Here is a 16,420-nt window from a genome sequence, read left to right as displayed (position 1 = left end):
CTATTTTGGTTTCCTTATACAAAGAAATATCCACCTGCCTCCAAGACAGTCTCAAGATTGATACATGGAGTGGGTTTACCTGACAAGAAAATAATGAGAAGAATGAGTCTACACACTGGAGTTTAGAAGAATGAGACATACTCTCATTCAAACATAATTTAAGCATAGTCTCTGAGGAGGGAAGGGGTGAGTAAGGGGTGATGGTGTGGTAGGTGCAGAGGGAATGTTCCCAACAGTAGGGAAGTAAAGAATATTGACAATTGTTTTATTGTAATGGTTTCTTGTAAATTGTAAATTTCTTCTAAATTTCTGACTTTGGAATTATAGAGGAAAATAGAGTTGAGCTCTAGTTTCAATGGAACGCCAAAGCAAAATGTCAATTGGTGACAACCTTGGAATGAGACATACACTTTCTGTTAAACTACACGTAGTCACCTGATTATACATCATTATTGACTAGCATGTCATTCAAAAAGCAATCAAGGTATGCAACACACGCTTGACATTCAGCCACCTGATGAACATTACTATTAGACCATCAAAGTACTGTTCATACAACCATTTAGTAAAATATAGGGATTAGCGATGAGGCAACCAAGCAACTGGATATTCTATTATTAGTTGTGTACCAATGATTAGTCTAATGACTAATTGTGCTTGAGCCATAAAGGAAATGAGCACATACCCAGTAACAAATTGGCAGGGCATTGAATACATACCTGCCATAACAACCGCACAGTATTAGAAACATGCTGGTGTGAAACTAATATGGATCTGTAAATATTAATTGCAGGAAACTGGAAGCATAATTACATAAAACCATCAGGTTATTAGAGATGCATTGCTAAAGTCAGTCAATTGGGAACATGAATAGAGAAACAATTAATTTGCTTTGAAAGAAATAATTAATCTCATGTTAAATTGCCCTGTTACCAAGTTACATGTCATGAATACCAAATCAATCTGTTGTATGCAACTTGCACACATCTGACATTATGGCCATTAACTACACAAGATATAACCTGAATAATGTGGCTAAAAATAGCAAACACAGGAAAAGGTTTTTATTTTCTTTAAAGATGGTGGTGTGGGAGTGGGGCGGTAGAAAGAATGTAATCTACAACTCTCATTATGACAATAGTGACTAATCTTCATACTTGGTATTTCTAAAACACTCAAGAAAAAAGACAACCAAATGGTGACAGTGTTTTAAAACCAAGCATTTTGGAGTGAAAGATGGCAATGCTTTTGACAAAGCAATTAAATACGTGGCTTTTCAAAAAAAAAAACGTAAGCCATCAACTTACCAGAAAAATGACAACACATTTAACAGAAATATAACCATATGTACTGAGTCTTGTTATTTTAAGGAACAGCTTCGATGTTCCGATAATGCCATAAGCTGGAAATAGGAAACCCACAGACAGCTGAACTGAGAATAGAATGCTCTCTACCCTGAACTAAATGTTGTTCTGTGGACATCTTATAGCCTGAAGAATGGGTGCAGTTAGCAAAGACAAAAATGCACCCCACACAATTTATAGACAGGGAATTAAACCATGCATATATCGTTGTTAAGAAACAGGTGGTGAAAAGTAATCTCTGGACTTCTAATTCGACATCACAAGCTGGAAAGTAAAAGACAACAACAGGTTCAAGCATATAATTGAATTATGTATGATTGGACATGGGATATAGAACAATAGAACCATAGAACACTACAGATCAGAAACAGGACACTTCGGCCCTTCTAGTCAGTGTCATTTTTTTTTTGCCTAGTCCCACTGACCTGTACCTAGTCCATTGCCCTCCATAACTCTCCCATCCATGTACCTGTCCAGATTCAGCTTTAATGTTAAAATTGAACCCATTTCAGCTACCAGCACATTCCACACTCCCACCACTCTCTGTGTGAAGAAGTTCCCCATCACATTCCTCCTAAACTTTTTCCCCTTTCACTTCTCTGGTTTCTATCTCACCTATGCTAAGTGGAAAAAGTCTATCTGCATTTACTCTGTCTATCCCCTCATAATTTTAAATACTTCTATCATATTTTGCCTTATTCTTCTACACTCCATGAAATAAAGTCCTGCCCTGTTTAACCTTTCCCTGTAACTCAGTTTCTGAAGTCCAGGCACATCCTAGTAAATCTTCTCTGCACTCTTTCTATCTTATTGATCTGTCCTGTAGTTAGGTGAGCAAAACTACACACAATACTTCAAATTTGGCCTCACCAACTTCACCATAGCATCACAACTCCTGTCCTGTACTTGGCCAATATGCCAAAAGGTCTCTTTACAATGCTATCCACCTGTGATGCCACTTTCAGGGAATTATAATTTTGTATTCCCACATCTCTCATTTTCAGTCCATTTTTTCAGCTGGTCTAGATCCCTTTGCAAGCTTTGAAAACATGCTTCACTGTCCACAATGGCACCAAACTTAGTGTCATCAGCAAACTTGCTGATCCAATTTACCATACTATCATCCAGATCATTGATATAGATGACAAACAACAATAGTCCCAGCATTGATGCCTGAGGCACATCACTAGTCACAGGCCTACAGTCTGAAAAACAATCATCCAGCCATCGTCAAATCCAAATTATTACTTCACCATGAATACCTAGCGTTGGAACCTTCCTGACTAACCTCCCAGGTGGGACCTTGTCAAAGGCCTTACTAAAGTCCATATAGACAACATCCATATCCTTTCCTTTGTCAAAATTACTGGCAACCTCCTTGAAAAACTCAGATTGGTTAAACATGAACTACCATTCACAAAGCCATTTTGACTATTCCTAATCTGTTTCACTCAATCCAAATAATTGTATATCTGATCTCTTAGAACAGCATCCAATAATTTACCTACTACTGGCATTAGGCTCACCAGCTTATAATTTCTAGGGATACTTTTGGAGCCTTTTTAAACAAAGGAACAACATGAACGATCCTCCAATCCTCCTGCAGCACACCTTTGACTAAGGATATTATAATTTTTTTCTGCCAGAGCCCTGTAATTTATACACTAACCTCCATCAAGATCTGAGAGAATATCTTGTTAGGCCATGGGGATTTATCCACCCTTATTTACTTTAAGACAGCAAGCACCACCTCCTCTTTAATCTGTATAGGTTCCATGACTTCACTACTTGTTTTCCTTTCTTCCCATGATTCCATGCCTGTTTCTTGAGGGAATGCAGATGAAAATAAGATCTCCGCCATCTCTTTTTCCTCCATACAATGCCGACCACTCTAAAGGGGACAAATTTTGAACTTTACTATATTTTTCCTCTTAATATACCTGTGGAAATCCTTTGGATTTTCCTTCACATTGTCTTCCAAAGCAACCTCCTGTATTTTTGTTTGCCTTCTAGATTTCTCTCTTGAGGTTTTTCTTGGATTTATTAGACTCAAGTACCTAATTTGCTTCATGTTGCATATACTTGCTATACACCCCTCTGTTCTGCAAAACTAAATCCTCAATATGCCTAAAAAATCAAGGTTTCCCATTCCTGTTAACTTAGCCTTTAATCCTGAAAGGAACATAAAAACTCTGTACTCTCAAAATTTCACGTCTGAAGGTTCTCCATTAACCTCATTGTCCGAAAATAACTTAGCCCAATCCATGCATTCTAGATCCTTTCTCATTTCCTCAAAATTGGCCTTTCTCCAATTTAGAATCTCAACCCGAGGACCAGACCTATCCTTCTCCTTAATTAAGTTGGAACTAATGGCATTCTGATCACTATACGCAAAATATTCCCCTACACACACTTCTGTCACCTGTTCTGTCTTGTTCCCTAATAAGAGATCTAGTATTGCAATCTCTATAGTGGGTTCCTCTATATATTGATTCAGAAAACTTTCCTGAACATATTTGTCAAACTACAAACCATCCAGCCCTATTACAGTATGGGAGTCCCAGTCAATATGTGCAAAGTGTAAGTTCCAACTATCATAACCTTATGTTTCCTGCAGCAATCTTCTACAGATATGCTCCTCCAATTCTCATTGACTATTGGGTGGTCTATAATACAACCCTATGGGTGGTCATTCCTTTCCCATTCCTCAGCTCCACTCCTATAGCCTCAGTAGACAATTCCTGCCTGAGCACAAGCAGCGATATTTTCCCTGATGAGCAATGCCACTCTTTTGTTTTTCAACCCACCCCCCTCCTTGTTCTATCGCATCTAAAGCAATAGAAGTCCCAAATATTGAGCTGCCAGTCCTGCCCCTCCTGCAACTGTTTCACTAGTGGGCCACAATGTCAGAATTCCACATGCCAATCTGTGCTCTAAGCTCGTCTGCCTTTCATATAGTACTCTTGCATCCCATGGACTTCTAACGGTGCATGAAATTTTCATGTCACCTTTTCCCTCCTCCACTCCTCTATCTGCTCATCTGCTCTGGCACTCTGGTTCCCACCCCCTTGAAAATCAAGTTTAAACCCACCAGAGCAGCACTAGCAAACCTTCCCACAAGGGTATTAGTCACCGTCAATTACATATTAATTAAAAAATTTTTCATATGCTTCTTACTTAGTTTAAAAAAACATTTCCCTTTTCAAGTTTCAGGAACTACAACCTTCAATTTAATGTTACATAATTGTTAACCATGGGTCACTGGTATGAGCAATCAGTCTTGTTATGAACAGTTGCATGAGAATGTCCCAACCACAACTAAGCCATGAAGGGTCAGACCATAAGACTATAACAGATATGATGAGAATTGGGAGATTCACCCACTTGTGCCTGCCACACTATTTGCATCATGCTGACATATTCTTGCTTTCAACCCCATTTTTCTGCCTTCTCCCCATAACCTTTGATATCCTACTGATCAAGAACCTATTGACCTCTGCTTTTAATCTGCCCAATAAGTTGGCCTCCATAGTTGGATGTGGCAACAATTTCCACAGATTCATCCTCTGGCTAAATACATTTTTCCTCACCTCTGTCCTAAAGGAACATCCTTTTATTCTACCACTGCTAAAATAATCTTTTCCACATCCACTCTATCCAGCCCTTTCCATATTCATCATATTTCAATGAGATCCCCACTCATCGCTCTAAACTTCTGCATGTACAGGGCCAGAGATATTGTACATTAACCCTCTCATATCTAGGAGCATCTCGTAAACCTTCTCTGGACACTCTCCAATGCTAGCACATCCTTTGCAAGATATATGACCAGAACTGCTCACAATACCATAAATGTGATCTGACCAATACCTTATAAAGTATCAGTACTACATCTTTGCTTTTATATTTTAGTCTTCTTGAAGTGAATGTGAAATTTGCATTTGCCTTCTGACGACTGACTCGACCTTCAAGTTAATCTTCAAGGAAATCTGCACAAGATCTCTTTCAACTTCTGCTTTCAAATTTTCTCCCCTTTCAGAAAAGAGTTTACACCTTTATTCTTTCCACTAAAATGCATGACCATACATTTTCCCATGCTAAATTCCTTGTGCCTCTTACTCCATTTTTACAAACTGTCCAAGATCTTTTGAAGACTCCCTGCTTCCTTAACACTACCTGCCACTCTTCCTACTTTCATTTCATCCACAAACCCATCAGTACCATCATCTAAATCATTTACATACAATGTGAAAAGTCACAGACCCAACACCAACCCCTGTGCAACACCTCTAGTCATTGTCGACCAGCCATAAAAAAGTGCTTTATTGCAACTCCTTGCCTTCCGCCAGTCAGCAAATCGTCTATCCATGGTAATACTTTTCCTATAATACCATGTGATCTTATTTAGAAGACTTATGTGGGGACATTTGTCAAAGGCCTTTTAACAGTTCAAATAAATAATATCTACTGACTTGTTTTAATCGCTACTTTCTCAAAGAGAGTAAGAGACAGAAAAATGCACCAAGAAGCAATGCCAAGGACTGCAGACACGAGTTGGTGAGGACAGGTCAAATAATATTTTTAAATTTCCACCCAATTAATCATATGCATCCATTAATGAGCCTTTGGAGAATGAAATCAGCTTTTATTTCTGCTCATTTTGATGGCGTTCACATGGGCACAAAAGCAATTACACCACCATTGGAAATATACCAACAGGCACTGCCTTTCAAATGTTGGGGCAAGTTCAAAATGCATACTGCATAACTGACTCTCATTAAATTGGTGATGGAATGATGCACAGCATGAATCCACTGAGTAAAACATTGCTCTGACTTTAATGAATCATAGTCCTTTCTCATCTCAGGTTTGATGGGGAACCAGGGCTATTTTTAAATAAATTCTGTCTGATGTCTCGATCAGGAACACTTTTACAAGGAAGATAATCATTTCCATAAGCCAGAGCAAGAATGGCTGTTCTGTAACCCATTCATATCAAATTGCAAGATATATTAATATCATGTGATCAGCTCTTGCATGTGATGGGCTAAACCATACGCCAATTCTAGAAAGGTTTGGTTCATTCATTTGTTTTTAAACCATCTATAAATCTGCAGCTCAATTACAGGACTTGGAAGAATTACCATCTGTAATCAAATTGTCTTATCCATTCTCTGACAATTTGGAAGGATATTTCATGTGGTTTTTTTTTTGTGTTTTTACATGACTGATTTCAAGGGTGACAGTGTCTCTTATATCCCAAAGGCCTTCCATAATTTGAAGCTAAAATAGTGACTGCCAACAGGCAGACTCTATATTACCATGATTGGACTTTACAGCCAACAATTCAAATTCAAAAGTGTGCTCTCACCAATTTTCCTCACGAGACCTTTCCATAAATATCACCACACAATACCAGAGAAACTCAACTGATGGCTTTTAAATTCTAACCAACTGCAATATTCATAAACAACATACATTAGCTATTTAACCTTTTAAACCTTTTCTGCAATTCAAGTAATCATGCTTGATCTATAATCTACCTTCATATATCTTTCTCCTCAATTTCTTTCATTAACAAGGAACAATCTCAGAATTAAAATGTCATTATTGATCTAACAATGTGACATTTGCAGATGAGAGTTTAATATTTTCATTGCTATTGTTACCAGCAGCAGGTAAAATATTAAAATTTCATAGAAACACAGAAGATAGGAGCAGGAGTAGGTCATTCGGCCCTTTGAGCCTGCTCCGCCATTCAATGAGATCATGGCTGATCTTAAAGTTCAGTACCCCATGTCCGCCTTCTCTCCGTAACCCCTAATTCCCTTATACTGAAGGAATATATCTAATTCCCTCTTAAATATATTCAATGAACCTGCCTCTACTGCTCTCTGTGGCAATGAATTCCACAGATTCACCACCCTCTGGGTAAAGAAATTCCTCCTCATCTTGGTTCTCAATGGTTTGCCTATTTGCAAACATCGATTGTAACTTCATACCTTAAATTCCTGTGCTTATTATTTTTTTGAGTACATTATTAATATACTCTTAAATTAGATCAACAAAAAAAAAAACTATCTACCCAAGCTCTCTCCTAAATCTCCAGAAAACTTCATTCACCTCAGTCCTTGAACTTCTAAATTCCATGGAGTACAGTGTTTTGTTTAGTTTAGAGATACAGCGCAGAAACAGGCTCATCTGCCCACACCGTTCAATTACATCCACAAGACCAATTAAGCCACTAACCACAAATGGAATAGGCATGGAAATCGGAACACCTGGAAGAAATCCACAGAGTCACAGGGGGAAAAAAATCCTTACAGACAGCAGTGGATTCGAACACAGCTTGCTGACTCTGTAATAGCATTGCCCTAACCACTATACCAACCATGTCAGTGCTGCTTTATGTCATCTTACCTTGTAATTTAATCCTGGCATCCAGGTATCCCCAGATAATGGGCACAGACACGATTATCATCATTGGCACGGTCAGACAGAGTCGCAATATATTCGCAATAACATTACAAGTTGTCATTAAAAAACAAGAATTTGAAACCAGATAAAAATTATTCTGAAATATTGTTTTATACATTTGTATAGCCAGCAAATCAGTATGGGATATTTGTTTTTCACTTTGTAGATTAGCTTTGTGAAAATATTGATGCATATAAATTTCTAATTAAAACTCTTTGCATCTTGTTTTCTATTTGCCAATATTGTAACAAGCTGGAAGAGGGCACATGAGAACTTCATGAGCATTGGGATCTCATGAGATGTGATACTTTTACTGACATTGTATCAATAAGGGTTTCACTTAGAAGGCAATGGTAACCTTTTCTTAGATATTTACATTCAACCTACATTGAAGAAAATTTAGGGAGTATTAAACCAGTGAAGATTGTTTAATTAATAAATAATAAATGAAACCATAAATGCTATGAAAATATTTGCTAATCATGGGGATAAAAACATCTGTACTTTATTATAGTTTATATCCTTCAAATTTAAATTCTCACCACAATGTTTCAAATAGGTATTGTAAGAGAGTAACTGGATGCAAGATGGTAAACCGACACAACTCACAGAAAAAAAGATTCCTTCCATTATGCATTCCACCATTATGAATCATTTTCTAAATCTCGTAAGGAGATAATCCCATGACAGGTATCATCCCAGAACCATTAACAACCATCTGACATTACAATTCAGAAGTTCAGAAGTAAATGATGAAAATACCATTGTGATGTGTTCATTACGAACTTGTAGCTGGACAAAAATGTTAATTTTCAATAACAACTCTGCACAAGAGTTTCAGATGAATAAACAGATTTGAAAATCTAAAAAGATAGATATAGTCGACATACCAGTAGCAATTTCCCAGTTTTGCAATTTTGGCAAGAAACTGTATTGGAAATTTCAACACTTCTCCAAACAAAGTGTTAGCCTTATGATTAAAAAGTGATTAACAACACATGTTACATTTTCAGCATGTTTCTATTAAATCTATCTCTATTTATCTGTCTCACTTATCAACTTATTTCTATCATGCTCTTAACCCTTTCACTTCATTCTATACCTTTCACCCATTCCATCCAAACGCACTTCCTCCTTTTGTTAAAAAAATGAAGATAATTTTTCTTGCTTTCAAAATAACATTTCAAAGAAATTTAAAAAAATACAAAAATAAACATCTTCCTTTCTCCTTTCTGACAGCTTTTTCACACCAACTATCACAAGTTTTAGGCATTAACCTATCAAGAAGTTCTACTACCAGGGCCTATTTATTTTATCTATTCTCTGACCAAATGTTATCACCAGCATAGATTTTGAGTAGTGCATTTCCAGCAATTTGTGTACCAGGTGCTCTGAGAATGAAGAGGTTGCAGAGCTTGAACAATGACCTCAAAAGTTATGTCTCCTTCTAACTGCCAATGTACTTGGGCTCCCTGATTGTCTGTCCATTCAACCGCCTGCCCCACCTTTTTCCACCTTCCCTCCACACAGAATCACTAAACACCTATCGCTTGTCTGATCATCAAAGCTATTTTCACTGAACACAACAATGAATTTCCCTCTTCAGCAGCAACAGGCCAATCTTCACCCCAAAAAACTGCCTTGTCATTAACTCCTCCTCACTATGTCTTTCTCAACTCCCCATTCACATCTCATAACTCCTGAAATTTTTTTTTCAACCACCACTCCCCTACTGTCCAGCAAACTCCAAAACTGGCAACCCAAACCCTTCAGATTAGCTTCTCAATGACCAGCATCAAAAGATCTCTGTGCAGATTACAAAGTCTGGAGGGTCACGCATGATGTCTTTGATCAGGCATGTGATAGAATTTTGTTACTGAGCAGCCTTGCACAGATTTGTGTAGATTGCCTGCCTCCCAAATTAAAATATTCCAGTCCAGCTCACTCAATTCCAAGAACACAACTCATTTGCATTAAATTGCATTAAGTTAACCAGTTGGTTTATGAATTCAATTATTTTAAAATTTTACTTTTAGTATAAGCTTTAAAAAAAATCACTCATTTATAACTGCTGTCAAGGAGACCATGACCATGGTAATAGGTTTGAGGTCTTGATTTTCAGACACTTTTCTTCAGAAAACTTGAATTAGAAATGCCATGTGTGGAAAACCTTCATGATTAAACTAATTCAATCTCAGCAAGAAACATACTAGAAATGAGGTAAATTATTAGCGTGAGAAAGCAAAAAAGACATTGGTGGTGTTGTCAAAAATTGTCAATTAAGACATTTAAGCTTTATTATGAAATGTACACAATATATGTTGAGCAATGCAAGGCTCAACATGCAATGGATATTGTTTATATCTTTCTTATTTTATTTGAAGTATCACAATATTTATACATTTTATATTTACCTTTGTTAGGTGATAGAATAGATAAACAAAAACCATACACAACATCTGAATTACACCAGCCAGGAAAGGCTCGAGATGCTTTGGAATTGCATTATTTCTGTTATTATATGGACTGACAGACCTCCGCAATATTGTATTTTCATACTATACTCAAACATTATAGGAGACTTATTTGGAACAGGCCTTGAAAATGTACCCTTATTTGGATATGCTCAAAACCTGAATTAGCACACATAGAGAAGGGATTCTAAGAGTCCGTTAATTCTATCAGAGGTTGCTCTTCTTGAAGCATAGCTGAGATTACCAAAAGTGACAAATCAAAAAGCCATACCAACTCACTTTGGAGCAACCCTGATGAAATTACAGAGTTCACATGGCAAAATCTGCACTCACCTGAATAAATAATTTTATTCCTCCATATTATCTTGAATCTGCACTATTACTCTTTCTGTGTGAATCCAACTGTATAGTCAGAAGCATCTGCATGCAAGAGAGCTGCACAATTAAGAGTTCTATTGAATGTGATTTCTTATTTTCACTTTCCCTCTGGTACCTGGTCCATTGGCATCTTCCTGATGTAGCATTATTAAAATTACCAATTCAAAGGGAGGGATGATTATAGCAGAGAACTTATGGTAATCTTTCCTCTTTCAGTCACAAAATTCTATGTTGTCAACTTCAATATATTATGCAAGAAACTATCCTCTGTCCATTTCTGACATGTGGAAAATAAATTCAAATAATACATTAAAATATGTAATTTTACAATAATTTATTAATATTCCATTGATCATTAATAATAAATAAAATTCCCTGACAGTCCTATCATTAGATTTCCACTGAATATAAAGTGCAAGAGTCCAAGTATCTCAATTTAACAGAAAATAGAGAAGAGAGAACACCATTGTACATGCAGTGCCTTTATGAAAGAAAAAAAATTGCTTACCTGAGGTGAGCATACTGTGCATTTGTTGTGGAGCTAACAGCTGGAGTGCTTGCTCTTGCTCAAAAATCCCATCTGAGGGGAAAACATAATTCATTCTCATAAATAGTCTGGAGCATCATTCTTTTGTCCTTACTTCAGCGACATAAAAGGTTCATTAGAATACTGATAGTCATTTCCTCCCTTATTCCAGAATTAGATGATTTGCATCTCAATATATTGTAAACTGCTCTCTCTCTCTCTCTCACACACACACACACACACACACACACACACACACACACACACACACACACACACACACACACACACACACACACACACACACACACACACACACACACACACACACACACACACACACACACACACACAACTTTTAAACTGTTAGCTGATTCTCCCCCTCACACTTATGATCCAAGAAAGCCAGACAAGCATCCAAATATAAAAAGCAGTCCAAATTCTCCACTTCAAAATAAACTAAACTTTCAACCTCTTTTTAGGTTGTTTGGTTTGTCTTGTGGAGGAAGATGAAACCAATTCCAAAGGTGTACTAATGACAGCTCACTGTAGATATTTTTTCCTTCTTTGCAAGCAAAAGAGGGTTTTCCAAGAAAGTACAAGGCATTACCCTGCCCCTAATTATTTCCCTCAAAGTTGATAAAGTACTAAAATATTACTTATGAATCAACAAAAACAGTCTGCAGGTGACAAAAATAGAATAATGCCTGATTTTAACAAGAAATAGGTCATGTAAGCAGGAGATTGAACTGTACTAATGCATTTGAAAAATACCACTGCAAATGCAGTATACAGCTGTCCAATCTCTCAGCTGGAGGCGCTGCTCTTCAGTTCAGCACCAATGTCTCAAAATGTACTGACTTCTATTTTTGTCCATATACTTAGAATAGATGCTGCATCACCAGATTCTGTTTACATTAGGTCAAAATAATTCATATTTGTCCAAATTAATTATAGATTCAAATTTGAAGTTATTAGACAAGTGGTGGTATCATTGATAATTCATGCACGTTATTAAAACTGCTGCATTTTTGAACTTGCTCACATTTTTACCAGGCTCCAAAGTAAAAACAAATTTAGTTCAATTGTCAGAAAAGGGCACTTATTGGATGAAGTATTAGCTGATGATTTAGTCATGTAATTTACTATCTTACAACAATGCAAACAACTATACAAAAAATTGTTACAAAATAGAACTATTGAACATTACAATACAGAAACAGGCCCTATTGCATTTCTAGTCTGTGCCGAACCATTTTTCTGCCTTGTCCCACTGAACTGCAACCAGTTCATAGCCCTCCATACCCCTCCCACCCATGCATCCGTCCAAATTCTTCTTAAATTTTAAAACTGAGCCCACATTCACTTTAGCTGACAGTTCATTCCACTCTCCCACTACTTTATGTGTGAAGAGGTTCCCCACAATGTTTCCCCCCAAATTTTCCCCTTTCACCCTTAATGCATGTCCTCTTGTTTGTATCTCACCTACCCTAAGTGGAAAAAGCCTACCTACATTTACTCTGTCTATCCCCCTCATAATTTTAAATACCTCTATAAAATCTCCCCTCATTCTTCTATACTCCAGGGAATAAACTCCTAAACTGTTTAACCTTTCCCTGTAATTCAGTTCCTGAAGTCCGGGCAACATCCTAGTAAATCTTCTCTGCACTCCTTCTTTCTTATTGATAGCTATCCTGTAGTCAGGTGACCAAAATTGCCCATAATACTCTAAATTTGGACTCACCAAAGTCTTATACATCTTTACCATAACATCCCAACTCCTATACTCAACACTTTGATTTATGAAGCTCTCTTTACAACCCTATCCACCTGTGACGTCACTTTCAGAGAATTATATATCTGTATTCCCCAGATCGCTGTGTTCTACTGCACTCCTCAGTGCCCTCTCATTTACCATGTATGTCCTTTCTTGGTTTGTCCTTCCAAAATGCAACACCTTACAATGTCTGCATTAAATTCCATCTACCATTATTCAACCTATTTTTCCAACTGGTCCAGATCCCTCTGCAAGTTTTGAAAGCCTTTCTTGCTGTCAACAATGCCTCCGATTATACTGTCACCAGCAAACTTGCTGATCCAATTTACTGAATTATTATCTATCTAGATCATTGATATAGATGACAAACAACAATGGTTCCAAGAAACACATTTAACTGAATTGGAGCACAAGAAATTAAAGAGAGATTGGGTAGGACATGTAACAGCAGCATCGTATAATTCAAAAGCAAGAGGAGTGGCTATATTAATTAGCAAAAATGTGCCATTTAAAATAGAAGAGGAAATAATAGATCCAGCAGGGAGATATGTTATGATAAAATGTCAGATATATTCAGAGCTTTGGAATCTACTTAATATATATTCACCTAACGAAGAAGATCAAAAGTTTATGCAAGATATCTTTTTGAAGGTAGCTAATACGCAAGGGAACATACTAATAGGAGGGGATTTCAATCTGAATTTGGATCCAAATATGGATAAAACGGGGAAAAAAATTAACAGGAAGAACAAAGTAACCAAATTTATAATTAAATCAATGCAAGAAATGAAACTTGTGGACATATGGAGGAAACAAAACCCAAAAGAAAAGGAATACTCATACTACTCGACTAGACATAAAACATACTCAAGGATAGACCTATTCCTGTTATCAGCCCACATACAAGGGAGAGTTAGGAAAACGGAATATAAAGCTAGACTATTATCGGACCACTCACCCCTGTTATTGGCAATAGAGCTAGAAGACATCCCTCCAAGAATGTATAGATGGAGATTAAACCCCATGCTACTTAAAAGACAGGATTTTAGAGAATTTATTGAAAAACAATTAAAAATGTACTTTGAAGTAAATACGGAATCAGTGGAAGATAAGTTTATACTATGGGACGCAATGAAAGCATTCATTAGAGGGCAAATAATAAGTTATGCAACCAAGATGAAGAAGGACTATAATCAGGAAACAGAGCAGTTGGAAAGGGAAATAATAAACATAGAAAAAAAATTAGCAATAAAGGAAGATACAACCAAAAGAAGAGAATTGGCGGATAAAAAAATAAAATATGAAACATTACAAACATATAAGGTGGAGAAGAATATAATGAAGACAAAACAGAAATATTATGAACTAGGGGAAAAAACACACAAAATCCTAGCATGGCAGCTTAAGACAGAGCAAACTAAGAAAATGGTATTGGCAACAAGGAAAAAAGACAAACAAATTACATATAATCCAAAAGAAATTAAGGAAAACTTCAGAGAATTCTATGAACAATTATACCGAACCGAAAACGAAGGGAAAGAAGGGAAAATAGATGAATTTTTGACTAAAATTGAACTACCAAAACTACAAATAGAGGAACAAAATAAATTAACAGAACCATTTGGAACAGTAGAAATACAAGAGATAATAAAAAATTTACCAAATAATAAGACACCAGGAGAGGATGGACTCCCAATAGAATTCTACAAAACATTTAAAGACCTAATAATACCGCCCCTCCTGGATGTAATCAACCAGATTGATGAGACACAAAACTTACCAGATTCATGTAAAACAGCAATAATTACAGTGATACTAAAACAAGGGAAAGATCCACTCTCACCAGCGTCATATAGACCAATATCTTTGCTAAACACAGATTATAAGATAATAGCTAAACTATTAGCAAACAGATTAGCAGAACAGGTACCGAAAATAGTAAATTTAGACCAAACTGGATTTATCAAAAAAAGACGCACAACAGACAATATTTGTAAATTTATTAACTTAATTCATGCAGTAGAAGGAAATAAAGCACCTGCAGTAGCAGTTGCTTTAGACGCAGAGAAGGCCTTCGACAGAGTAGAATGGAATTACTTGTTCAAAGTATTGCAAAAATTCAGTTTACCGGAGAAGTATATTAATTGGATTAAAGCATTATATAAGGGACCGTTAGCGAAAGTGACAGTAAATGGACATGTATCAAAGCAATTTAACTTAAGCAGGTCAACGCGGCAGGGATGCCCACTATCACCATTATTGTTTGCGCTAGCTATAGAACCACTAGCAGAATCGATAAGAAGAGATAATAATATAAAAGGAATAAAAATAAAAGACAGGGAATATAAAATCAGTCTGTTTGCGGATGATGTGATAGTGTACTTAACAGAACCAGAACTATCAATAAAAGAACTATATAAGAAATTGAAGGAATATGGAGAAGTGTCGGGATACAAGATAAACGTAAATAAAAGTGAAGCAATGCCTATGAATAACGCGGATTTCTCAAAATTTAAGGAGGAATCCCCATTCAGATGGCAAACGCAGGCAATAAGATACCTAGGTGTGCAAATAAACAAAAATCTAGGCCAATTATATAAACTCAATTACAATCCACTAATGAAAAAATTACAGGACGATTTAGAGCATTGGAAAGAGCTACCACTAACACTGATAGGAAGGATAAACTGTATTAAAATGAACATTTTTCCAAGGATACTATACTTATTTCAGGCATTGCCAATACAACTGACAGAAAAATTCTTCAAAGAGTTAAAGAAAATAATAAGGAGATTTTTATGGAGAGGGGGGAAACCGAGGATAGCACTAGACAAATTAACAGAATGGTATAAACAAGGAGGCTTACAATTGCCAAACTTCAAAAATTATTATAGAGCCGCACAATTAAGGTACCTATCAGATTTTTATCAAACAAGGGAAAAACCAGACTGGACGAGACTAGAATTAGATAAAATAGGGGAAAAGATACCTGAACACATATTATATAAATGGGACGAAAAATTGGTACAACATAGAACTTCTCCAGTATTACACCATCTCCTCAATATATGGAAGAAGATTCATGTAGAAAGAAATAAAATAAATTACCAAATACCAAAACTAATATTGACGCAAAATAAGCTACTCCCTTTTACAATAGACAACCTTGCCTTTAGAAAATGGGAAAAAAAAGGGATTAAAAGAATAGAAAATTGTTTTTCAGGAAGTAGATTCTTATCCTTTGAACAAATGAGAGATAAGTACAATATAACGGGAGATACAGCGCTGGCATATTACCAACTGAGATCCTACTTGAAAGATAAATTAGGAAGCAACTTGAGTTTACCAGAGGGAAGTAACCTTGAATATGTGATTACAGATACAATGTTAATCAAAAGATTTATAAAAAATATGTATATTAAAC

The 16,420-nt window shown here is 36.3% G+C and overlaps 1 protein-coding gene across 16 annotated transcripts in view; it reads right to left on the bottom strand.

The window, feature by feature from the left end:
* LOC138751496 (histone deacetylase 9-like) overlaps nucleotides 1-16,420 on the bottom strand; it is an 851,890-nt gene that overhangs the window by 484,365 nt on the left and 351,105 nt on the right. For all 16 annotated transcript variants that reach the window (XM_069913815.1, XM_069913825.1, XM_069913826.1 and 13 more), the window contains one exon: nucleotides 11,202-11,273. In XM_069913815.1, coding sequence (XP_069769916.1) covers nucleotides 11,202-11,273 — 72 coding nt within the window. The remainder of the gene's footprint in view (nucleotides 1-11,201; nucleotides 11,274-16,420) is intronic.

This window comes from Narcine bancroftii, chromosome 1, assembly GCF_036971445.1.
Source record: "Narcine bancroftii isolate sNarBan1 chromosome 1, sNarBan1.hap1, whole genome shotgun sequence".
Taxonomy (NCBI): Eukaryota; Metazoa; Chordata; class Chondrichthyes; order Torpediniformes; family Narcinidae; genus Narcine; species Narcine bancroftii.
The sequence above is the reverse complement of the archived record's forward strand: the minus strand, read 5'-3'. Positions and strand labels throughout refer to the sequence as shown.